Raw genomic sequence first — 25,773 nt, 5'->3', positions numbered from 1 at the left:
ACAAAAATTAGCTGGGCGAGGTGGCGGGCGCCTGTAATCCCAGCTACTCGGGAGACTGAGGCAGGAGAATGGCTTGAACCCAGAGGCGGAGGTTGCAATGAGCCGAGATTGCGCCACTGCACTCCAGCCTGGTGACAGGGCGAAACTCCATCTTGAGAAAAAACAAAACAAAAAACCAATGACTATAGAGATGTATTTCAGGATTTCTCAAAATGTGTACCTCAGAACACTAAGTGAGTCAGCAGATGCTAGTAGGTGACACAAGAAGAAAAGATTTCAGGGCTAAGCATTTTGAGAAATGCTGCTATCAGTTGTTTAGACGGTGCAGCTTCTCTGACATCAGTGTGCAGAGGCGCAGCTGTGAGTCTCCACGGCAAGGTGTGGCACACGGCTTTCCCCACACTCCAATCTGATGGCGCATCTTATGGGGCTTATGTCCTGCGGACTGTATGGTAGGAAACTGATTTAATCTAAACCTTTTTTTTTTTTTTTTTTTTGAGACGGAGTCTTACGCTGTCGCCCAGGCTGGAATGCAGTGGCGCGATCTCGGCTCACTGCAGCCTCTACCTCACGGGTTCCAGCGATTCTCCTGCCTCAGCCTCCGGAGTAGCTGGGACTACAGGCGCCCGCCACCACGCCTGGCTAATTTTTTGTATTTTTAGTAGAGACGGGGTTTCATCATATTGACCGAGCTGGTCTCAAACTCCTGACTTCAGGTGATCCACCCGCCTTGGCCTCCTAAAGTGCTCGGATTACAGGCGTGAGCCACCGCACTCGGCCCTTATTTTCTTATTTATTTATTTATTTATTTATTTTTGAGACAGGGTTTCTCTCTGTCACCCAGCCTGGAGTGCAGTGGCACGATCTTGGCTCACTGCAACCTCTACCTCCCAGGCTCAAGGTATCCTCCCGCCTCAGCTCAAGGTATCCTCCCGCCTCAGCTCAAGGTATCCTTCCGCCTCAGCTCAAGGTATCCTCCCGCCTCAGCTCAAGGTATCCTCCCGCCTCAACTGGGACCATAGGCCCGCACCACCACGCCCAGCTAATTTTTATTTTTATTTTTTGGCAGAGATGAGGTTTCACCATGTTGCCTAGGCTGGTCTCAAACTCCTTGACTGAAGCGATCTGCCCGCCTCGGGCTCGCAAAGTGCTGAGACTAGAGGCTAAGCCACCTCCCGCAACCTAACCCCCTAGTTTTAGATATGAAAACACTAAATAGCAAAGTCCTACTATCAAGTTGAAAATCAGCATGTTTACAGGAAGCTGTGAGGAAAGACGGCAGCATCCATCTCCTGAATTCCTGACAGACTGGCCTGAGAACACCCGTCCCTGCCTCCCAGGTTTCTCCTGCGTCCCAGGGTAGGGCTCCCTGCTGCCGCCTCTGTCACTATCAGATCCACAGAAAGATCAGAGAAGAGGGTGGAGTGCTGTGATGTCTCTCTGTCCTCCACACCTGGGGAGGCCGCTTCACGCTCAAGCTCTGGGGCACTGGCAGATATTGTACTAACCTGGAATGAAAATCACCTTCTGTGCAGAAGCATATTTACCCAAAATTCTGAATGAACATTCTGTATATTGCGTTTTTGAGAAAAAGACTAATGTCAAGTAATTAAGCTAACATTGGCATTTTTTGCTTTGTCTTGTTCTGTATTTTGAACGAATTATAGGCTAGGTTAGAAGGTCAAATCACACCCAGGCTAATTTCCCACGTTGACATTTAAAGTGCTGTAAAAATGATCTGCACAATGAAATGTTTTTACAGAAAAATTATTTAAATTTCTTGAGGGCATGAATTATATTCACATTGTATCCCTAATGACTGACTAACACAGGCTTGGCATATATTAGCCACATAGTGACAAATATGTTTGCATTAATTAGTAAATTATAATCTACTGAGCAGGTTTTAATAAAATTAAATAATGGTAATAATACGCTCACAGCACTAATGGTATCCTACCTTTTCAGATTAATTGGCTTATCATGGTCAAGGACCATGAATTCTGGTTAAGGCTTATTAACAGAGGCTATTTAACAGTTTTCACTTGTAATCTCCTGGTTTCATAAACATGTTCTTTCAGGTGATAATAAATGAGATCATTTCTATATTTGACTTTTCAACACATACACACAGAATTGGAATGAGCTGGTAGTTATCAAGTCCTATCTTCCAGTCACTGAAGAATTCCCTGTTCAACCACTTGGTCTATGCTTAAACATCCCCATAGATAATGCACATAATAACAACCTTGAAGAAATGTGTGATCCTGGAGGGCCCTCTGAGTCATCAAAGAAGGATTAAGTCATGTTAGTAAATGAGAGTTTGTGTTCTATAGTTTCATTCATTCAACAAAAACTCTTTCAGCACCTACAATATATAAATCAACTTGCTAGATACCATAAGAGGAATAAAGATGAAACTGACACAGACCACTCAATAAGAAACCTATGGCCTTCACAGGAGGTGGGACCCACACTTAAATAGTTAAAATACTAGGTAGAATTATGATATGCTGGTAATGTACTGTTGTGCTAGTTTATAGTTCTTTTTTTTCTTTTTTGGAGACAGAGTCTCACTCTGTCACCCAGGCTGGAGTGCAGTGGTGCAATCTCCGCTCACTCCAACTTCTGCCTCCTGGGTTCAAGCGATTTTTCTGCCTCAACCTCCCAAGTAGCTGGGATTACAGGCACACACCACCATGCCTGGCTAATTTTTAAATTTTTTTGTGAAGATGAGGTTTCACCATGTTGACCAGGCTGGTCTTGAACTCCTGACTTCAAGTGATCCACCCACCTCGGCCTCCCAAAGTGCTGGGATTACAGGCGTGAACCACTGTGCCCAGCCTTATAGTTATTTCAAAACTAGTTCATATTTCTTTAGATACTGTTAGTCTATAATTAAGTGGATTACCCAGTGTATTAGAACACCTAATTCCCTAACTATTGTTGATAAATGGAAGGTTACAACACTCAGTATCAGTGACATCGAGTTTTACTAGCAATCATCAGCATCACCTAAGAGAGATGCTCTTGGGTGAACCATCCCAGCAAAGTCTTGCTGACCAGCGTTGAGTCACCTCCTTTAGGAACAATATTATTGGAGAAAGTTGGAGGAACCCTTGCCTGAACCGAGAATCCAGAATTCAATGCTGTTAGCATTTAAACACACAACAACAAATTTGCATCAAAATAAACGTTGTACACATTTCCTTACATCTTTTGCCTTGAGAATTTGGTGATGAAAATACTTTTTACATGTGGACATTTTTCCCTTAATATTAAATATTGTAAATTATTATGCAAAACTGAGATATGGGTGAACAATAAGGAAACTCATAATTTTGGCTTCTTTGCATCTTAAAGCCAGGACTGTGATCATGACGCTGATTCTGAAGGAAATGATGTGGACAGAAGCTGTGTTGTCTGACAGCTCCTCACAACCTTGACTGACCCAAGCAACCCCCACGAAAAGCAATGCCCAGCGGTCCAGGGAGTGAAGCTTCTCTTATTCCTCCCCCTTGGTCCATTCTGGGGAGGCAGCAGCAGTGGCACTGACCTTTGGATCACCCTCTAGAGTTTTGATGTCTGGTTTTGCATGGGAGTGCAACCGTAGCAGTAAAATATTTACTTATGGAACTCATTCATTCATTCTCTGGCTCTCATACCTACTGGAGATAATGCCTACTGCACAGTATAAGTAAGTTATTTATTGGAGGTAGCAGATAAAATATTGAAACAGCTCATGCCTCTGTGTTGTATAGTTGAGGTAGAAATAATGGTACCCAGATTCGTGCAGACTCTATTAACTCACACCTTTGGCTTATTTATTATTTGTCCAGATACGATTTGCTCTTAGGTCTTGGCAAGAGGGGCCTCTCCCCTGGGGCCCACTGTGTAGAGAGCCCTATGATACCCTTGTTCTCTTCTGGCCAGTCCTCTCCACTGGGCAAGGAGTTTACAGACAAAGTGGATTTACTCACCCAGAGCCATGCCATCTTTTTAGGCTACATTCCAGGTACCCAGAACTCAGGATTCCCTGCCAATGGCCCTGCTTCCAGGATTGGTATGGACCTCTTCTCCTTTTCTTTCCTTCCTTCCTTCCTTCCTTCCTTCCTTCCTTCCTTCCTTCCCTCCCTCCTTCCTTTCTTTCTTTTTTATTTTTTTTGGAGATGGAGTCTCGCTCTGTCACCCAGGCTGGAGTGCAGTGGTGTAATCTCGGCTCACTGCAACCTCTGCCTCCCGGGTTCAAGCAATTCTCCTGCCTCAGCCTCCCAAGTAGCTTGGATTACAGATTACAGACACACACGGCCACGCCCAGCTAATTTTTTGTATTTTAGTAGAGACAGGGTTTTACTGTGTTGCCCAGGCTGGTCTCAAATTCCTATACTGAGGCAATCCACTCGCCTCGGCCTCCCAAAGTGCTAGAATTACAGGCATGAGCCACTGTGCTTGGCCCTTTCTCTTTTTTTTGAAACAGAATCTTGCTCTGTTGCTTAAGCTGGAGTGCAGTGGTGCAATCTCAGCTCACTGGAAGCTCTGCCTCCAGGATTCAAGCGATTCTCCTGCCTCAGCCTCTCGAGTGGTTGGGATTATAGGCGTCTACTACCATGCTCAGCTAATTTTTGTATTTTTAGTAAAGACAGGATTTCACCATGTTGGCCAGGTGGGTCTCGAACTCCTGACCTCAAGTGAGCCTCCCAAAGTACTGGGATTACAGGTGTGAGCCACTGCACCCGGCCCTGATCTATACTGAGGGTGGACTGTACAATTGGGCCATAGGCCCAAGTGGTAACCAAAAGGGGGTGATGATATGGCCAGCACTTGGACATATGGGCTGGAATCCACATCATGTGTGTGTGAGGCCCTTCATGATGTGGGCCCAATTTGAAGGGTGAAGGAAGGGCAGTGTTCTGGGCCAGGGCTGCTCTCCTGAGCCACCACGTTTTGGTATGGAGCTCTAAGGAGCTGAAATATTCTAAATTCAAACCAATTATCTGCATCATTATAAAGGTATATCTGTCAAGATAGGAAACCCAAGTTTGTTAGCTTTGGCTAGAATTTTTAAATATTTAGACATATGATATGTTGGTTTTCGTTTTCATTCTTGCTCCAGGCCCCACAAAATGGGAAACCGGGCCTGTCCTTGGAATGTGTTTGATTTTGAGTTTGTTTAAAATTCTAATATAAAGGCTCTAGTAAGTGGTTGGAGTGTGGGTAATGGGTGGGCCACTTTGCCACCAGGTCAATCAGAGCATTGCTGCCAACCAGCATTCCAACTATGTTCCAACATCCTTCTACTCCCTGATCCAACAAGAGAAACTGTGTGTGTGTGTGCGCGCGCGTGCATGCGCATGTGTATAATATCTACTGAAAATCAGGAAAACATGACATGGCTGTGCTCACATCGTCCAAACCTCACACTGATGTTCTGTTCTAGATCGCCACGGCTGCTCTGCCAAGCTCCTCTTCCCACTTGGCTTCCTTTAGCTGCTCGGAGTTAGGAGCGAGGCATTTTGAAGGCCTCCTCCAGGAGAAGAAGAATGAACTAGAAAGGGAATCATGCCAGGCTTCCTTGATTGAACCCCACTTCACTTCAGCAAATCCTTAAGCCTTTCTGTCTGTTTTGTCAGCTGTAAAATGAGCAGACTAATTCAGCTCTACCTCAGAGGGCAATGAGTGGCAGGTTTAATTAATGCTGATTGTGACGGGCTTTGTAATGTAAAGTTGTATATAAATGAAAAAGAGCTTTAGAGCCATTTTATCCAAAGTCAGCTAAGTTTGGAGTGCATCCTGCTTTCCATGGCTATGGTTAAGCCTCTACGTTCTGATCACAGACTGCTGCAGACAACAGAGGAGCAGGAAGGCACAGCCGGCTCACATTGCCTGAACAGAAAGCAGGGCTTAGCAATGGCAGTGGGGGGCAGAGCATGTAATCAACGCACGTCTCAGATGTCTGCATGGCAGGCAGCACCAAAATTCACTAGGTCCAGCTGGTGGCAGATGATGGGCTGGTTTTTGCAATCAAAGTGCAAAGAACAAGGTATATCCGTTTATTCCTGGGACTGTTCTGGAGAGATCCTTGAGATCTAAAGTGTCACACAGAGGGAAGAGCTCTTTCCGAAGATCTCTTCTGTGGGTCTTCCTATCATCCCTGCCAGGGTTTGCTGGCTGACAGCTCATGATAGGAGTCTCCTCTTCAGGGACAGTGCTTACCGAGAACACGCTACAAGGCTCAGGCCTGTCTAGAATCCATTCCTTCCTTTAAAGTCTTGTGTCTTTCCTACTTCACTTAAAGACATGGTGATATGGTTTGGATTTGTGTCCCTGCTGAAATCTCATGTGTGAATTGTAATCCCCAGTGTTGGAGGAGAGGCCTGATGGGAGGTGATTGGATCGTGGGGGCAGTCTTCCCCCTTGCTCTTCTCATGATAGTGAGTTCTATGACATCTGGTTGTTTAAAAGTCTGTAACGCCTCCCCCTTCGCTCTCTTCCTCCTGCTCCGGCCATGTAACACGTGCTAGGCCGGGCGCAGTGGCTCATGCCTGTAATCCTAGCACTTTGGGAGGCCGAGGCGGGCAGATCACGATGTCAGGAGATTGAGGCCATCCTGGCTAACACAGTGAAACCCCATCTCTACTAAAACTACAAAAAATTAGCCGGGCGTGGTGGCGTGTGCCTGTAGTCCCAGCTACTCGGGAGGCTGAGGCAGGAGAATTGCTTGAACCTAGGAGGCGGAGGTTGCAGTGAGCCGAGATCGTGCCACTGTACTCCAGCCTGGGCAACAGTGTGAGCCTCCGTCTCAAAAACAAAAACAAACAAACAAACAAACGAAAATGACGTGCCTGCTTTCCCTTCGCCTTCCACCATGATTGTAAGTTGCCTGAGGCCTCCGCAGCCATGCCTCCTGTACAGCCTGTGGAACTGTGAGTCAAACCTCTTTTTTTCAATAAATTACCCAGTCTCAGGTAGTTCTTTATACCAATGTGAGAACAGACTAATATACATGGCTACCTAACTTAGCAGAAGTCATAGTGGTCCCACCGAGGATCACACCTGGGAACTGTTGGTTACTGTGGCTAACATGGGATTTCTGTCTCTTTCACACGATTCATCTAGCAACATTCACCTGCAGCAGATCCTAACTTGTATATGCTTAGTGGACATGACCACTCCTTCCCTTAATCTCCTAGAGCCCTGTGTTTCTAGGATGACAGATCATATTCAGTGTTGTGGTATCATTATGCTTATACAGGCTCTTCCTCATATTAGATGACCTTGAACTCCTCGAAAACCCCAAGAGGGTCTTAAGCATTTTTATATTGCCCTTGACCTCAGTACTTCTTTATAGGAAACATAAAAGACACTTGTTCAAATGCACTGGAAATAAAAAGACGTAATGAGTGATGAAAATGATAGGAAAGCCTAATGTCCATGAGGGAGCTTTGTTTTCAAAATTAAAAAAAAAAAATCTTGTTGGAAGATCTAGATATTATATTCATAAGGATTAAAGGTCTTCAGCTTCAGCCAAACTTAGGTTTATAGCTTGGTTCTGAGAACTTAGGAATGGTACTTAACTAGCTCTGTGCCTCAGTTTCCTCATGTGTAAAATGGGGATAATAGTACTATCTACCTCATAGGGATGTTGGAAAGATCAAATTAGATAATCCATGTGAAGAGTGCCTAGCATGGTGCCTGGCACAAAATCAGTGCTCAGGTGATATCATCATCATCATCACCACCACAACCACTATCAGAGATTGTGGGGGAAGGAGTCTTAGCTGCTCTTCAAGGCTCACAGTATAGCTTTTGGATTTAACAATGTGCCCCATAGTTCCCTTAATGGCACCTGATAAATCAGAAGCAGGAACCCACTTAGGTAAGAACCTCTAGATTTTCTGCTTCTTGCCCCTAATTTCAGATTTTCTTCTTTGGCCACTTGAAGAAGTGTGAATAAGATAGTTCTCATTTAGACATAATGTGAGGGCTGTTTAAAAAGGCATTTTGCAAATGAATTACTTGTATATTATGCATAGTAATTTTGTTGGTTGTAAAATATACTGTTAGACACACATAGATCCTTGTAAACTGACTCACTTCCAATGTACTTGGCATGTCTTTAGTTTAAATGGTTTCTCCCCTCAACATGTGGTCCCCAGATTTGATTATTCCATATGAAAAAATGTTTTTGTTGGCCGGGTGCGGTGGCTCATGCCTTTAATCCCAGCACTTTGGGAGGCTGAGGCAGGCAGATCAACCTGAGGTCAGGAGTTTGAAATCAGCCTGACCAATGTGGAGAAACCCCATCTCTACTAAAAATACTAAATTAGCCGCATGTGGTGGCTACTCAGGAGGCTGAGGGAGGAGAATCGCTTGAACCTGGGAGGTTGCAGTGAGCTGAGATCACGCCATCGCACTCCAGCCTGGGCAACAAGAGCGAAACTCTGTCTCAAAAAAAAAAAAAAAAAAAGAGAGAGAGAGAGAAAAGAAAAAATGTTTTTGTTGTAGACATTCACCACCAGTTTGCTGAAGTTTGTGGAGAAAATGTTTTCAGTTAACAAACGATGTCCCATTAATGCTGGGGGTTTGAGGGAGAAGGCAGGCAGCCTGGAGGGGAGGGCGCAGAGCCACCAGCTGCGGTGCCAAAGGCAGCAGAGACGCCTGGAGGGAGTGGGCACCTTTAGGGTCTTCTGTTCGGTCTGTGCCTCCTTTCCTCAAAGTTGCCGCCAGCCTCCTTCCACAGGCGTGGCCCCAGCAGTCACCATCTCCTCAAGTGGCCCTGCAGCTCTACCACAGATGACCAGGGTAGACACTCCTGACCCAAGCTGAGACAACCAGATTCTCTCTCCAGGGCACCTGGAATTAGGACACAGGCCTCTGGTCAGTCTCAGTTGGCCCTGGAACTAGGACAGCTTATAATGGGGGGCTGGCCTGGCCATTTTCACTATGTACTATGGAAGGAAAACTGGGCTGTGCAGAAAGGAAACTGACACAGTGTCAGGGAGAAAGAGAGATGAGAAACCAGGTCACCCCAAGAGAGAAAAGGAGTTTACTCTGTGGCAAGAGTATGGCTGTCTCCATTCGCAGTGGCCTCTCAGGGCTTTGTTCCCACCCCATGAGGCCCAGCTGCCCTTCCTGCCCTGGCCCATGCCCAGCACACTCTGCATTTTAGCTCAGGCAAGTGTGAGATATCTCTGTTACTGGAAACCCAAGGAGCCTTGGCTAAGTCCATGGGCTGGCAGGGAGAGAGGCTTAGCCAGAGATTTTGGTTGCACAGAAAGGGTCTGCCTGTTCACACCTACCCTGCTAGTCCCATCACACTCAACTTGCCTGTCTAAATCAGACATGCACAGATCATTTTTACTGATGATAATATTAAATGCAACAGATTCCCACTTATCCCTAAAATAATGTTTTCTCCTAGTCACTTCCTGATATACCTTCTTGTGTTGTAGGAAAGTGGATGGATGGCATTATAGATGGCATACCCAGAATGAAACAGGATTGGCACTGGTCTTGCCAATTCCCCTGACAATCGGTCAGTCCCATTGCTGGGGCATTTGATACTCATCTGTAGCTTTGGCCTTGCCCCGGGTTCACATGCAAATCCTCTGTCTAGATGGAGGGCTTTAAGAAGCCCTGTCTCAGTGGTTCAGGAGACACAGTTTACTCTGTGACTTGTCCTGCATTTTTTTTTTTTATTTTTTATTTTTTATTTTTTGAGACAGAGTCTCGCTTTGTCACCCAGGCTGGAGTGTAGTGGCATGATTTTGGCTCACTGCAACCTCGGCCTCCTGGATTCAAGCTATTCTCCTGCCTCAGCCTCCTACGTGTGCCACCACGCCCGGCTAATTTTTGTATTTTTCGTAGAGATGGGGTTTTGCCATGTTGGTCAGGCTGGTCTGGAACTCCTGATCTCGTGATCCGCCCGCCTCAGCCTCCCAAAGTGCTGGGATTACAGGCATAAGCCACCGCGTCCAGCAAGACAAGTTTCTTAATTTCTCTAGAATCCAAAGGGATTCCTGAAAAGATCATATGAGATAATGTGCCTGGCAAAATTTAGCAGGTATTTAATAAAATAAAACTGTTTTCTTTCCTGCACTTAGTTTTTTTAACAGGTTTATTGAGATATAATTTACATACCATAGAGTTCACCAATTAAAGCATACAATTCATTGGTTTTTAGGGCAGGGCACGGTGGCTCATGCCTGTAATGCCAGCACTTTGGGAGGCCGAGGCAGTCAGATCACGAGGTCAAGAGATCAAGACCAGCCTAACCAATATGGTGAGACCTCCCCCCACTTCCTGTCTCTACTAAAAATACAGAAATTAGCTGGGTCTGGTGGCGGGTGCCTGTAATCCTAGCTACTTGTGAGGCTGAGGCAGGAGAATCACTTGAACCCAGGAGGAGGAGGTTGCAGTGAGCTGAGATAGCGCCACTGTACTCCTGCCTGGGTGACAGAGCAAAACTCCATCTCAAAAAAAAAAAAGTGAAATAGCATTGGCTTTAAATATATTTTTACAGAGACACATAATTGAACAATCTACTAGAAGGGCTATTGTCATTTAGTAGTGCCAGGCCAGTAGTCATTGGGTAGCATAGACTCTCAAGCAGTAGGGTCAATGAGCTTGGAGGTAGGGAGGAAGGGGTAGGTGTGCTGATCAGTAGTGTTTGCTAATTTACATGGTGAAAATATTCCCACTATGACCACTTTCAATCTACTAAGGTGAAGTCAATTTACAGACAGTTGGGAAGAGACGAGCACAACCTTCTGATTGGTAATGCCTAAATCTTTTTGGAGTATTTCCATTATCATCAGAACTGCTAATAAAATACTGTATTGATCATTTTGGGATTCTTTTTCTCTATCCTCTGATCAGAAAGCAGGGAGCAGAAATGAAAAATGAAAGAAAGAATGATCTATTAGATTAATTCACAGACTGGAACATTGGCCTTGAGTAAAGAAGAGTTGACCTTCTTAATAATTTTACCTGCCTGGGTATAATACATTGCACAGAGTAAGGGCTCTATGGGACATGGCTTTCTGACTTGTAAATAATATGGTTATACATTAAAGATAGAATTTCAGATTAGAGGCCAGGTGTGGTGGCTCACGCCTGTAATCCTAGCAGTTTGGAAGGCCGAGGCAGGAGGATCACTTGAGCTCAGAAGTTCGAGACCAGGCTGGGCAACATAGTGAGAAACCATCTCTACTGAAAAAAAAAAAGAAAAAAACATCATTTCACATTAGGGACAATCCACTCCAATTTTAGACAGCTCTAATTGTTCCTTATATTGTATCAAAATCTGCTTGCTTTTTAATTTGAATTCACCTATCGAAGTTCTGTCTAGGGAGGGAACATAGAAATACATATCATTCATTTTACAAACAAGTCTAGGCTGGGCACAGTGACTCACACTTACCATCCCAGCACTTTGGGAGGTCAAGGTGGGAGGGAGGATCACCTGAGGCCAGGAGTTCAAGACCAGCCTGAGCAACATAGGGAGACCCTATCTCTACCAAAAAAAGAAAATTAGCTGGGCATGGTGGCATATGCCTATAGTACCAGCTACTCAGGAGACTGAGGAGGGAGGATCATTTAAACTCAGGAGTTTGAGATTATGAGTGAGCTACGATCTCACCACTGCACTCCAGCCTGGGCGACAGAGTGAGATTCTGTCTCTAAAAAAATAAAAATAAAAATAAACTGTAGAGCTAATTAAGGATGATATTTCATCTCCTCTAAGGCTTTATTTCTCCAGGATGAGTATCATTGGCTCCTATAAACAGTTTCCCATCACTCTTATCACATTTCTCTAGTCATGCTCCAATTTGCCCATTTCTCTCTTAAAATAGGCCCAATGACTGAACACACTGCCAGCTGACAATAACAGGGAATTATTACTTGTCCTGTTCAGATTATCATAAGTGTATCAGTATATCACTGGCTGCTATTTCACTTTTGTTTGAGGGCAATTGGAATTTAAGTGGTTTCATTTAGTTAATGAGTTTCGGATGAGTGAAATATTGGGGGAAATACTTAGGGAAGACTAGATTTCCTAGTCTCACCTGCCCTGTAGGCCATATTTGCTGTCTTTAGGAAAACCCAAAATAACTATGGTCTGTATATTGAAGGGGCCTATTATGCATAGCTACTTATGGAATGACTATGTAACATGACTGGGAAGACATCTCCAAGGTGAAGGCCCCCTGGAAACAGGAAGTTAAAGTTCTCTGCTGGCCAGCGCTTATCCTGTATAAGTGGCTCCTTGTGCCAAATATTGGATCTTGAAATAACAATCTCCTAGCTTTTGATTCAGAGATTCCAGTAAGTATTTTTTGCAGATAGAACATATTCTCATAATCTTCCTTAAGGCAGAACTGTTGTAATGACATTGCATTTTACAAGTTGTTATGAGGGAAATGCCATCAGTCCAAGATTCCCAGAGCCAACTGATTTCTTTTGCAAATTCTAAGCACCCCGGAGAACTTATACAGCAGTGGTTCTCAACCCTAGCTGCTATGGAATTACCTGGGAGTTTAAAAAAATACTGCCACCTGGGTTCTACCCCAAGTACTCTAATTTAATTGACTTCAGCTTCTCCTTTGGTGATTCTAATGTACAACAAATTTGGATTTTATTGACTTAAAGAGTTCCTAGAAGTGGTAAGAAAGAATGAGAGTTGCTGGAATGAACAAAGTATTTTTGTTCATTCTAAATGAAGAGGGGAAGAGAGGTGCTTTCCTGCTCCATTGTGGATAAAAATCCTTGATTTGTTACCCTGGAGTAGTAGGAATCTGGGTTCTGGCTTCCTGACAACCACTAGGAATTACAGCTGGCATTTATTGAACACTTGCAGTATACTATGCCTCATCTCATTTTTTCTTCATATAATCTTATGAAATAGGTATAAATATTTTCATTTTAGAGACAGAGACACAACTTAGAGAGGTTAAGCGGCTATTGAAGTTTCTGTGCTCGCAGGAAGTAGGGTTTCCAAATTGCTTACTGCTTTGTATACAGCAGACATTCCATAAATAGTTGAATAAGTTTTTCAGTGTGAATAAATAGAACACCATTCTTCTTTATACTTTGAGCCCTTTAACTCATTAACCTTTTAGTCAGCTTTTTTATTTTTATTTTTATTTTTATTTTTTTTGAGACGGAGTCTCACTGTGTCTCCCAGGCTGGAGTGCAGTGGCGCGATCTCGGCTCACTGCAAGCTCCGCCCCCCGGGTTCACGCCATTCTCCCGCCTCAGCCTCCCAAGTAGCTGGGACTACAGGCGCCCGCTACTACGCCCGGCTAGTTTTTTTGTATTTTTAGTAGAGACGGGGTTTCACCATGTTAGCCAGGATAGTCTCGATCTCCTGACCTTGTGATCCACCCGCCTCGGCCTCCCAAAGTGCTGGGATTACAGGCTTGAGCCACCGCGCCCGGCCATAGTCAGCTTTTATTTAATGGAAAAACAGAATGCTTTTCACTTATTTTGCTTGTACTCACTTCCCAAGGGAAGAAGCAGCAGAGGTTACTACAGTGTCGCACTAATTCTGCAGTGACTTTGAATCACTTTTCTCATTTTATCTTATTTATTTGTTTGTTTGTTTTTGGAGACAGGATCTCAATGTTGCCCCGGCTGGAGTACAGTGGTGCAATCATGGCTCTTTGCAGCCTCACCCTCTTAGGCTCAAGCAATCCTCCCCCCTCAGCCTCCTGAGTAGCTGGGACCACAGGCACATGCCACCACGCTAATGTTCTTTTTTTTGTAGAAATGAGATCTGGCTATGTTACCCAGGCTGGTCTTGAACTTCTGGCCTCAAGCAAACCTTTCACCTTGGTCTCCCAAAGTGCAGGGATTACGGTTGTAAGCCAGCGCACCTGGCCTTTCCTAATTTTAGAAACAAGTTAACTGAGGCTTCGCCAGAATTCAGTCGTCTTTTGGTCTTTACATAACACGAAGGTGAGATAGAGGAATGATCAAAGGCGTGCATCAAGAAGGATCAACTAAAACTAAGACGAGAAGAAAGGGATTCTAGATAACTGGAATTGTTGTTAAAGAATGACCATCAAGTCAGCTCTATTGAGTATGGTACTCAGCATATTCCTGGAGTGCCCATTATGCACTGTGCTAGGCTTTTGGGGAGATGAGACCAAATCCTGATCTTCAAGAACCCCATGGGCCAGGCACAGTGGCTCACGCCTGTAATCCCAGCATTTTGGGAGGCCAAGGTTGGCAGATCACCTGAGGTCAGGAGTTTGAGACCAGCCTGGCCAACATGGTGAAACCCCCTCTCTACTAAAAATACAAAAATTAACTGGGCATGGTGGTGCATGCCTGTAATCCCAGCTACTCAGGAGGCTGAGGCAGAAGAATTGCTTGAACCCAGGAGGTGGAGATTGCAGTGAGCTGAGATCGTGTGACTGTACTCCGGCCTGGGTGACAAGAGTGAGACTCCATCTCAGAAAAAAAAAAAAAAAAGCCAAAGGACTTTTGGGGAAGACAAGGTATGACACACGGAAAGTGAAATAGCAGTATAAGAGCATTTTTTTAGAAGTTCATACAAGACAGCAGTAGTTATTGACAAGTGGTAAAGGTAGGCAATAAGAGTTCAGAAAAGGGAAAGATTTTATTTGCATAAATTTATGCTGGCCTCAGCACCTTCATAAACTTGACACTATGAACCGTGGGTTACAATGAAGTTTGAGAGAACACCGTGCGTCTCAGTCACTCTCTTCCCTGGAGCCTCGGGCGGATAGTGAGAAGGTTTGCAGGAAGCAATGGTAGGAGAAATGAAGAGACCTGATCATCAAGGCAAGCAGGACAGGTGCTGGGAGATCTCACCTGGCTGCCAAGCTTGGCTATTTTGAATGGCTATTTTGAAATATTAATGATTTTTTTCTCCTGCATGTTTCCCTCGTTCTCCTTTTAAGCATTAGAAGTGTATAGTACTTTCTGGGCTTTGCTTCTACAAATTCTAAGCCCTCCAGACAACTTATAGCAGGAAGTTCAACCCTGGTTGTTCACGGAATCACCTGGGGAGTTTTAAAAATACTGCCGCCTGGGTTCCACCCCTAAATACTCTAATTTAATTGACCTCACCTGCCTTTGGTGATTCCAAAAAGCAACCAACTTTGGGTATCACTGACTTAAAAGTTTCCTAAATATGGTAAGAGAGAGTGAGATTTGCTGGAATGAATAGAGTATCTTGGAGAAGCAGTGGAAGAGTGCTTTCCTGTTCCAATATAGAGAAAAATCCTTGGTTTGTTACCCTGGAGTAGCAGAAATCTGGGTTCTGGCTTCCTGACAGCCCCAGCAGGGAGGCAGGAAGACTCCAGAGAGAATGGCAGTGTGATATATCTAGGCCAGTGCTTCTCACACAGGGATGTGCACAAGGATCACCATTGTTTAAAATGCAGATTCTGACTGTAGGTCAGGGGCGGAGCCTGAGAGTCTCTATTTCCAAAAAGTTTGTAGGCGGCTGGTCCACAAAGTGGCAAGGATCTACATGGCTAGGACTATAGGCTGTCTCCTTTAAGATTCCCATATCCATTTCAAGCATAGAACAGGAGGAGCCACAGCCCGTTAAAACTGAATGGTCCCACAGTCAGGGACAAAGGATGTTTCTGCGGTGATTTGGTCTGATTGATGACGAGGAGCAGATGGACCTCAACTGCAAAGCCTTCTAGGCTAAAAGAGGACCACATCCTGACAGGGGATCCTTGTGTCAGGGTCCTGGCAGATCACAGATGGCCACTCAAAAGGGATGACTGAAGAGAGTTTCATGAAGCATCCTCATGAATAACAGATAGATTGCAACTCTGCAGTTGGCACTTTGGGGGCCATGGGTGTGGTCCTGTTGGAGAACTGGTATGCAGAAAAGATGCACACTTGCAGAAGTTGCTGCTGATTTCAGGAGTGTGTTGAGAATGAGCCACAAGCACTTTAATAACTGCCAACAGGTGGACAATAGAAGGAAGAGAAAAAAGAATGCAGTCTTGTTTTAGTTTCCTGATGACACAGGTTTCTTGGAGTATCTCAGAAAAATACTTAGAAAGGGTATGAAAAGTTATCTTTAGGCCGGGCATGGTTGCTCACACCTGTAATCCCAGCACTTTGGGAGACCAAGGCGGGTGGATCACCTGAGGTCAGGAGTTCGAGACCAGCCTGGCCAACATGGTGAAACCCCGTCTCTACTAAAAATATAAAAATTAGCTTGGGCGCGGTGGCGCATGCCCATAGTCCCAGCTACTGGGAAGGCTGAGGCAGAAGAATTGCTTGAACCTGAGAGGTGGAGGTTGCAGTGAGCTGAGATCATGTCACTGCACTCCAGCCTGGATGACGGAGTAAGACTCCATCTAAAAAAAAAAAAAGAAAAAAAAGAAAAGAAAAGTTATCTTCAGTCTGGGCAACATGGCAAAACCCTGTCTCTACAAAATTTTTAAAAAATTAGTCAGGTGTGGTGGTACACACCTATGGTCACAGCTGATCTGGAGGCTGAGGTAGAATCGCTTGAGCCCAGGAAGTCAAGGCGACAGTGAGCTGTTTCACACCACTGCACTCCAGTGTGAGCAACAGAGTGAGACCTTGACTCAAAAAAAGAAAAGTTATCTTTAGGACCTCTACCTCAAACTCTAATTTTTTTTTTCTTTTTTTTGAGATGGAGTCTCATTCTGTTGCCCAGACTGGAGTGCAGTGGCGCGATCTCAGCTCATTGCAACCTCTGCCTCCCGGGTTCAAATGATTCTTCTACCTCAGCCTCCTGAGTAGCTGGGATTACAGGCACACACCTTGATGTCTGGCTAATTTTTGCATTTTTAGTAAAGACGGGGTCTCACCATATTGGCCAAGCTGGTCTTGAACTCCTGACCTCAAATCATCCACCCACCTTGGCCTTCCAGAGTGCTGGGATTATAGGCGTGAGCCACTGCGCCTGGCCTGAATTTCTTAAAAGCAAAACTAAACTAACTCCTTGATCATCTTTCTGGAAAAAGGGCATAGGCATGAAAAACTTCAGTCCAGGGGAAAGCTGGGGATCTGATTTATTTAGAGCAGCACTTGGGGCCTGAAATTTAGCACTCGTTGGGTTCCCGGCTTAGCCTGCCGGAACACCTGTGTGTTTTCCCAGCACTAGAAGTTGGTGAAGGGAGGCTGGGCACGGTGGCTCACGCCTGTAATCCCAGCCCTTTGGGATGCCAAAGCAGGCGGATCACCTGAGGTCAGGAGTTCGAGACCAGCCTGGCCAACATGGTGAAACCCCATCTCTACTGAAAATACAAAAATTAGCCGGGCATGGTGGCGTGCACCTGTAGTCCCAGCTACTTGGGAGGCTGAGACACGAGAATCACTTGAACCCAGGAGGTGGATGTTGCAGTGAGCTGAGATTGGACCACTGCACTAAAGCCTGGAATTCCATCTGAAAAAAAAAAAAAAAAAAAGAATTTGGTAAAGGGAGATGGGAGTAGAGATGGCCACACCCTTCTGAGGTGAAGGGAGCCAGTGCCACATGGGAGGTTTCAGTGGCACCTACTTAGACCTGGCTAGCTAGAATAGCTGGAAAGTTCCCAGGACAGTAAACAGGATTTTGACTGGTGCTTTACAGTTCTTTGGAAAGCCAGGTGCACGATCCCTGAGAGCAGGCTGCCAAGGCAAAGGGACTCCAGGGCCCTGCATCTGCCATCAGTGCAGGGGCCTGAAAACATTTTAGGAGAAATTGAGCTTTGGAGGAGGAGAAGGCAGAGTTGTAACTATAGTCCAGGTCTTCTGGACCTTGAGCATTTGATTTCTCAGGCTGCCTCTGACTGTCTCAGAGGCTGGAGGGTTTTGACACTGTAATGGGCATTAGTTAACAAGAACTGAAGCCATCACCAGGCCTAATAATCAGAAATTGTTCTGAGACCTATGATACATGAAGTGCCAAAATAAATTCCAACTTAATTAAAAAGTTAAAGAATAAATATCATAACAAGAGAATTAGAAGAAAGCAAGGGCAAATATTCAGTTAATCCTACAGTGACCAATGCCTCTCTAAAAACAATAGCAAAAAGGAAAAAAGCAATAGATTTGAAATATGTGTGTGTGTGTGTGAATATATAACATTAAAAACTTCCGCATGATTAAAACAAATCATCAAAAAATAAAATTAGGCAGGGCACAGTGGGTCACAGTGTAATCCCAGCATTCTGAGAGGCAGAGGCAGAGGCAGGAGGATTGCTTGAGGCTGGGAGCCATGATTGCACCCCTGCACTCCAGCCTGGGCAATAGAGCAAGACCCTGTTTTCAAAAACACAAGAAAAAAAACAGAAAAATGCTAATGGACAATAAGCATATGGAAAATATTAATTACAACAATAATGAAATATGACAAAATATTAGTTCAAAACAATAGTTCTTCTGGATTGAGATAGGGAAAAACATAATATCCAGTATTGTCAAGGGTGCAAAGAAAGGGACATTCACATACATTTATATCTGGAATATAAATTGGTTTCGCTTTTTTGGAGGGTAATTTGGCAGTTTATATTACAAACCTTAGAATGTGCATAACGTATGACTCAGCAATTCCTCCTCCAGGAATTGATCCTAAGGGAATGAGGACAAACACAAAAACATATCTCCAAGAATGTTATTGTAGTGTTAATAATGAAAAGTTGCTGGGGGGGAGTATTGAATGTTAAGCTTTGACAGAGCTAGGTAGTGGGTACACGCATCTTCATTATTGCATTAGTTTTCTATTGTTGCTGTAACCAATTACCATAAATGTAATGGCTTAAAACAACACAAATTTATTTATTTATTTATTTATTTATTGAGATGGAGTCTCGCTCTATTGCCCAGGCTGGAGTGCAATGGCGCCATCTCCACTCACTGCAACCTCTGCCTCCCAGGTTCAAGCAATTCCCCTGCCTCAGTCTCCCGAGTAGCTGGTGGTTACAGGTGTGTGCCACGACGTCTAATTTTTGTATTTTTAGTAGAGACGGGGTTTCACCATGTTGGCCAGGCTGATCTCGAACTTCTGACCTCAGGTGATCTGCCCGCCTTGGTCTTCCAAAGTGCTGAAATTACAGACAAGACAAATTTATTATCTTACAGTTCTGGATAGCAGTCTGAGCCAGGTCTTACTGGGCTAAAGTTGAGATGTTGGCAGGGCTGTGTCCCTCTTTGGGGGATCCAGGAGGGAGTCAATTTCCTTGCCTTCTCCAGCTTCTAGAGGCTGCCCACATTCCTTGGCTCATGGCCCTCTTCCATCTACAAGCCATCAACATAGCACCTCTCAGACATTCTTCCATTACCACATCTCTTTCTCACTCTTCTGTCTTCCTCTTCCACTTTCAAGAACCCTTGTGATTCCACTGGACCTACACAGATAATCCAGGATAATGTTTCTGGATTAAATCAGCTAATCAGCACTTTATTCCACTTGCCGTGTAACTAAAGGTTCTGAGGATTAGGACACTGATGTCTTTGGGGGCCATTATTCTGTGTATACAATTCTATCGTTCTATATACTTATCCGCAAGAAATATTTAATATTTACCAATATTTTATTAATTTTTAAGTATCAAATATTTAAAAACCCAAACCTAATGCCCAATTTCATGTATGGCTGAAATGAATATATATATAGTCACAGGACAAATGCTACATGCCCATTAAGAAGCATAATGTAGAATATTCCAGCCTGGGCAACATGGCAAAACCCCATCTCTATGAAAAATACAAAAATTAGCTAGGCGTGATGGCTTGCACCTGCAGTCCCAACTACTCAGCAGGCTGAGGTGGGAGGATTGCTTGAGCCTGGCAGGTCGAGGCTGCAGTGAGCCAAGATCATGCCACTGCACTCCAGCCTGGGCAACACAGTGAGATCTTGTTTAAAAAAAAAAAAAAATGTAGTGACATGGAGTGATGCTCATTTTATAGTAAGTGGGAGGAAAACTCAAGTCTACAAAAGATTATGCACAAGATGATCCCAATTAGGTTAAGTCAAAACCCAAAATAAACCTATATCCAAGTGAGTAAAAAATATTAGGAAGGATATTGGTCAAAAGTTAAAAATGTTTATCTCCAGATGGTAAATTTTCTTCTATTTTTCTGCATTTCCCAAAATGTATATTATACATGTATCCTTTTTGCAAAGACAAATAAGGTGATTAAGAACATCCAGTTAGGGCCGGATGTAGTGGCTCACGCCTGTAATCCCAACACTTTGGGAGGCCAAGGCGGGCGGATCACTTGAGGTCAGGAGTCCGAGACCAGCCTGGCCAACATAGTGAAACCCCCCCCCCCCCCCCCCCCCGCCCCGTCTCTACTAAAAACACAAAATGTAGCCGGACATGGTGGCAGACGCCTGTAATCTCAACTACTTGGGAGGCTGAGGCAGGAGGACTGCGTGAACCTGGGAGGCGGAGGTTGCAGTGAGCCAAGATTGTGCCACTGCACTCCAGCCTGGGCGACAGAACAAGACTCTGCCAAAAAAAAAAAAAAAAAAATCCAGTTAGGCCAATTTTCTGGTCAAGTGTCTTTCTTGCCTTTTGGTCGCCCATGACACCCATCTTTCAAGCATAGAGTTTCCTCCTCAAAAATAGAGCATGCTGTCACGCGCCTGTGGTCCCAGCTACTTGGGAGGCTGAGGTGGGAAGACTGTTTGAGCCTAGGAGTTGGAGACCAGCCTGGGCAATATAGCAGGACCCTGTCTCTAAGAAAAAAAAAAAAAGCAAAGTGGCGTCTTCCTGTGGTCCCAGCTACTCGGGAGGCTGAGGCGGGAGAATCGCTTGAGCCCAGGAGGTCGAGGCTGCAGTGAGCTGTGATGGCACCATTGCATTCCAGCCTGGGCGAGACCTTGTCTCAAATAATAATAATGATAAAGACTCATGTTCTGTCATCGGTGACATTCGCCTTTCTCAGGCCCCCGAGTTGTCCACTCTGCAAAGTACGTGTAATCCTCAGAAGACAGAAAGGGGTGGGTCTCTTAGTGACCGAGGCACAGCAGCGAATCCGTGCTGTTATAAAAACTTATTTTCCGAACAAAGCAAACCTAAGGCACAGCCGCAAACCTAAGGCACCGCCACACCCCGCAGAAAACTTCGAAATCTCCGCCTTGGAAAGGGAAGCCAAAAGGATACGAGCCTCTTTCATAATCTTTCTGGCACGTATTAATGGTTAATCATACTGTATTTTTTAATATACAAAAGAAGAGAATAGTGTCATCGCCGCGTGTGCCCACCCCCAGAGCCAAGCGAGAGCGGCCGGGCCAGGGGGCCGGGGCCGGCGCTGAGGGCCAGCCGGGTTCGGAGTGGCGCCGGCCAGGGTGGCCACCGGCGCTCCCTCGCCATGGCCTAAGCCCGAGGCCGCTCCCCCGTCAGATTCTGGCCTCAGGCATCGCAGAGCCCGCGGCCCTCGCCGACGAACCCGTTAGACCCACGGGACTTGGCACCCTCGAACGCGCACCATCCCCGGATCTTCCCTGCGCCCTGGACCAGTGGACCCGGCTTGAGGGTCCCCGCCTACCACCGAGAGGAGGGCCTAGAGCGGACAGGCCCGCCCCGCTGCTCCTCCCAGCTGCCTCTATCCCGGAAGTTGATGCCGAGCGCAGATCGCGTGCAGCTTGCCAGCGGTGTACGCTGAGAAGTCTGTGAGGGCTGGGCTTGCGAGAGGATCAACATGCCTGTAAGTTGTTTACGTCGGGCTCCGGGTTTGTTTTGGGCTTCTTTACCGAGGGTCCTATGGGACGGATGAGTCCGGCTGTTTCCCGGGCCTGTAGTGTCCGAGAGTGGCGAGGCGGCTCCGGTTGCGCAGCGTCTTCGCGCGTGGCGGGCATGTAGTGACTTGCCCGGTCAGCGCGGCGCGGCTGGCCCTGCAGGGGCGTGGGCTGCAATTCAGAGGCGGTGGCTGGGAGGGGAACAGCTCTCTGGGTAGCTTATGAGCCGTCTTGGTTTTTGATGGGTGTCCCTGAGGCTGTGATCTTTGGGTCTTTTTGCTTTCCTAGTGCTTGGTGTTTCTCGCCCCCTCTGCCTTCTTTCGAAAGCGATTTCCTACTTGTTTTCCTTTTAAAAAAAACTGTCGTCGTTGTTGCTTTATATATGAATTCCGTCAAGGACGGTCGCTCAGCCAGAATTCCTGTCAGATCAGCTTGTTGAGCCCCAGGAGCAAAAATCACCCGGGCGCTGGCGTTATCTGGTCTACTTCAGCAGTTTCTACTCTAAGCGAGTCCACAGTCGGGGTCACTTTCTTTTGTTAGCACCTCGACTTCGCGCAGTTTTCCCTGAAGACAGTTCATTACGCAGTTGAGTAAAGGACAGAGTTTGCCTTACCGTATGTTTCCTGATCGCCCGAAAGCACTTTCACAGGGACTTGGAGAACACAAGTATTACGGAAAGTATTGATGAAAGTTATTAACAGGTTTCGAAAAATAACTTTACTATCTGAAGTGTTGCTTCTGCTGAGGATGACCTTTATTCCGGTTTTTGCATGTATATTTTACGTATGGTTAAATGTGCCAGCATTGTGGTTTAAAACTAATAGTAATAATATGCTTCTTTGTTCAGTTGGCTAGGGATTTACTACATCCATCCTTGGAAGAGGAAAAGAAAAAACATAAAAAGAAACGCCTGGTACAAAGTCCAAATTCTTACTTTATGGATGTAAAATGCCCAGGTAAAATTTGAAATCTTAATTCCTTTACTAAGGAAAATTTCTGTAGGGATTGCTAGTGTGGTGTGTATGGGTAAGATACATTAGAACCCTCTGTTGAGTAGACGTGGGATTACAGAATTGGAAATGTCAGGGACATTTTCATAATCAATGTACTGAAACCATTGTAGAAACATTTCGGGGTAAGTGAAAACGGGCATTCAAAGGAGATATGCCATTTGAGTTAGTCTTTAAGCTCTTCAGATGATGAGTTTTCTATTTCATGATACAAGGAAAAGTCTGTTGATATTTTGGAAATACTAAGTTTAATAAAATATATTATTGATTTTTACCTGTTTTTAAAAATTTTGTGTCGCTGCTAAAAAAGTTTATGTTACACATATGGCTTGCTGTTTCATAGCACTAAAGTTCCTAATTTTTTTTACATATTACCGGAAATGAACAGGTGCTGTTTTCCTCTGCTTTTCACTTTAACATGCCTTTTTTTTTTTTTTTTTAAGGTTGCTACAAGATCACCACGGTTTTCAGCCATGCTCAGACAGTGGTTCTTTGTGTAGGTTGTTCAACAGTGTTGTGCCAGCCTACAGGAGGAAAGGCCAGACTCACAGAAGGTACATCATTTGGCATTCTCCAACCCAGTGATGAGATTTATGAGTATAAATGTCTCTATCTTCACTGAAAAGTTTAAAGAAATCTTAATGATTACCAAAATAACTTATCTTTGGTTGTGTGCTTTCAGTAAAGAATATCCTGTTCAAATGGATATATTTATACTCTTGACCTTGCAGGGAACTCCATTGACTTATTTTTTCTTAGTTTAGAACACCAGTTCTTTTATATTTATTCACTTAGTTTGCTTAACTTGGAATAAATTAAAGAAATCAGAATAGAAGCAAAAGAACAACTACATGTTATAGGACATACGGTTTTTTGTTTTGTTTTGTTTTTTTGATTAGGAGTCTCGCTCTGTCACCCAGGCTGGAGTGCAGTGGCGCCATCTCGGCTCACTGCAACTTCCGCCTCCCGAGTTCAAGCGATTCTCCTGCCTCAGCCTCCCGAGTAGCTGGGACTACAGGTGCCCGCCACCGTGCCTGGCTAATTTTTTGTATTTTTAGTAGAGACAGGGTTTCACTGTGTTAGCCAGGATGATCTTGATCTCCTGACCTCATGGTCCGCCCGCCTCGGCCTCCCAAAGTGCTGGGATTACAGGCGTGAGCCACCTCCTCGGACAGGACATACGGATTTTTAAAACCATATAGAGTTTTAAAATTTCTTTTACAAAATTTTGTATTTAGTACATATAATAGTTTTTTTTTTTTTTTATCATTGCCAGCTAAGCAACAGATAGCTAATGTATAAGTTAAAATACCAGAGTTTTTATTTTTATGAGCAACTGCAATGATTAATATAAAAACCTAATTTTAATTCTTCTTTCACTTTAGTGCAATAAGAAAAAAAATTGTGTATATAGTTTCCACAGTAATACTTGTAAATTTACCATTCCATAATGATGTTAGAAATTTGCTTGTGATATTTTGGGGAGCTGTAAGTTCCATGTTCTCCCTGGAAGAGTTCAAGTGGATTGGCAGCAAATCGGACATCTCTTTGGTGTGACCTGGTGAGATCTAAATATGAAGTCAGCACATGATATTTTCAGAGTAATAGTACTAGGTATACTTGTGAGATTTTTGAAACCTTTATTTCATGTCATGATTTTGGAATTTAGTGCCCATATGCTGACAGATGGTTTAACGGGTGTATCTGTTCTAGAGTTTTCCTAATAGGTCTGAAAATACCTCTAATCAAAATTATTTTCTGGAGAAAAGTATTCAGAATAGTTCCTAAAAATGAAGAGTATATCTTCTGACAGCTTGCTTGAAACAGTCGTCACTGTTGAATTCAGGCTCATGGTCTTAAGTACACTTCATAGCATTTAAGAAATAGGAGTGACACTTAGTCATACCAGAGTAAACTCAGATATGATAGATGTATTATAGCAAATTTCTGGTATAAGAGGATAAATAATCTGTATATGAGTATTAATCCAATATTCTTAAAACTTCTGTATTTTACTTAAAAGTACTTTTTGTTATTAAAATTATAGCAAAGGTAGAATGCACTTGTTTAATATACTCTCATGATTCTTTTGCAGGGTGTTCATTTAGAAGAAAGCAACACTAATGATTCAAACAGCTTCCTGAATTTTGTGTTATCTCACAGAAAGCCTTATCATAAATTCCATAATTCTAATTAATTTACCAAGATAATGTAATTACATTTGGTTTTGTAAGGTATACAACAGTAATCTCCTATTTTGGTGTCCGTTTTTCAATAAAGTTTTGATTATGGACAAATCCCCTCTTGTTCTTTTTTCTTTTTAAAATATATGTTAAGTATGACATACATTTATATATACGGTGTATATGAATTTGGTTTAAACATTTTTAAATTTATTCTGATTAGTTTGTATCTTCTTTTTAAGAGAGAGTCCTGCTCTGTCGCTCAAGCTGGAGTGCAGTAGTGCAATCTCGGATCACTGCAACCTCTGCCTCTCCGGTTCAAGCGATTCTCTTGCCTTGGCCTCCCAAGTAGCTGGGATTACAGGCACACACCACCATGCCCGGCTAATTTGTGTCTCATTTTCAAGAGTAGAAACCCTAAATACTTTGTTTTCATTCCTTTTCCAAATTGCTATGAATGGGATTAAAGGATTACAAATGTAAAGTCTTTTATTTGTGAATTCTAAATGTAGTTCTGCTGTTGTACCTATGAAAATATCTTAAAGACGTACATATTTTGCACATCCTGCACATGTACCCCAGAACTTAAAATATAATTAAAAAGAATAGCTTCAAAAAAATACGTATTTAACACAGTAACGATCACAGTGTAATGCCTTGAATTTATGTGGCCGCCTTATACTACTATATAATTTAGGACAGTAACTGCTAGCTGGGGTCTGAGTTATTTATTGGAAGCTCCTTTTTAGGGTAGAAAATTTGAAGAGAGATCAGAAGTGGCATGATTTGCCTGCAGAAGTCCTGGTTGGGGATAGTAGATGGTGTTGAATTCTCTGGCCCAGATAGGGGCCAGAGACTACAGATGTGTGTTGAGTAGTTCTGGTGC

The 25,773-nt window shown here is 44.1% G+C and overlaps 1 protein-coding gene across 1 annotated transcript; it reads left to right on the top strand.

Moving 5' to 3' along the window:
• Positions 1-21,232: 21,232 nt before the first annotated feature.
• Positions 21,233-25,507, top strand: RPS27L (ribosomal protein S27 like). Its single transcript, XM_025390726.1, has 4 exons — positions 21,233-21,663; positions 22,542-22,650; positions 23,148-23,258; positions 24,800-25,507. The coding sequence occupies exons 1-4, from the start codon at positions 21,658-21,660 to the stop codon at positions 24,826-24,828; spliced, it is 255 nt and encodes an 84-aa protein (XP_025246511.1). The 5' UTR covers positions 21,233-21,657; the 3' UTR covers positions 24,829-25,507.
• The last annotated feature ends 266 nt before the right edge of the window (positions 25,508-25,773 follow it).

The sequence above is a fragment of the Theropithecus gelada genome, chromosome 7a (genome assembly GCF_003255815.1).
Source record: "Theropithecus gelada isolate Dixy chromosome 7a, Tgel_1.0, whole genome shotgun sequence".
Taxonomy (NCBI): Eukaryota; Metazoa; Chordata; class Mammalia; order Primates; family Cercopithecidae; genus Theropithecus; species Theropithecus gelada.
Note: the sequence above shows the minus strand (reverse complement) of the source record. Positions and strands in the feature narration are given on the sequence as shown.

Coding starts and splice junctions, on each gene's coding strand:
- RPS27L (XM_025390726.1), top strand. Junction 22,651..23,147: donor TATGGATGTAAAATGCCCAG/GTAAAATTTGAA, acceptor TTTTTTTTTAAG/GTTGCTACAAGATCACCACG. Junction 23,259..24,799: donor AAAGGCCAGACTCACAGAAG/GTACATCATTTG, acceptor ATTCTTTTGCAG/GGTGTTCATTTAGAAGAAAG.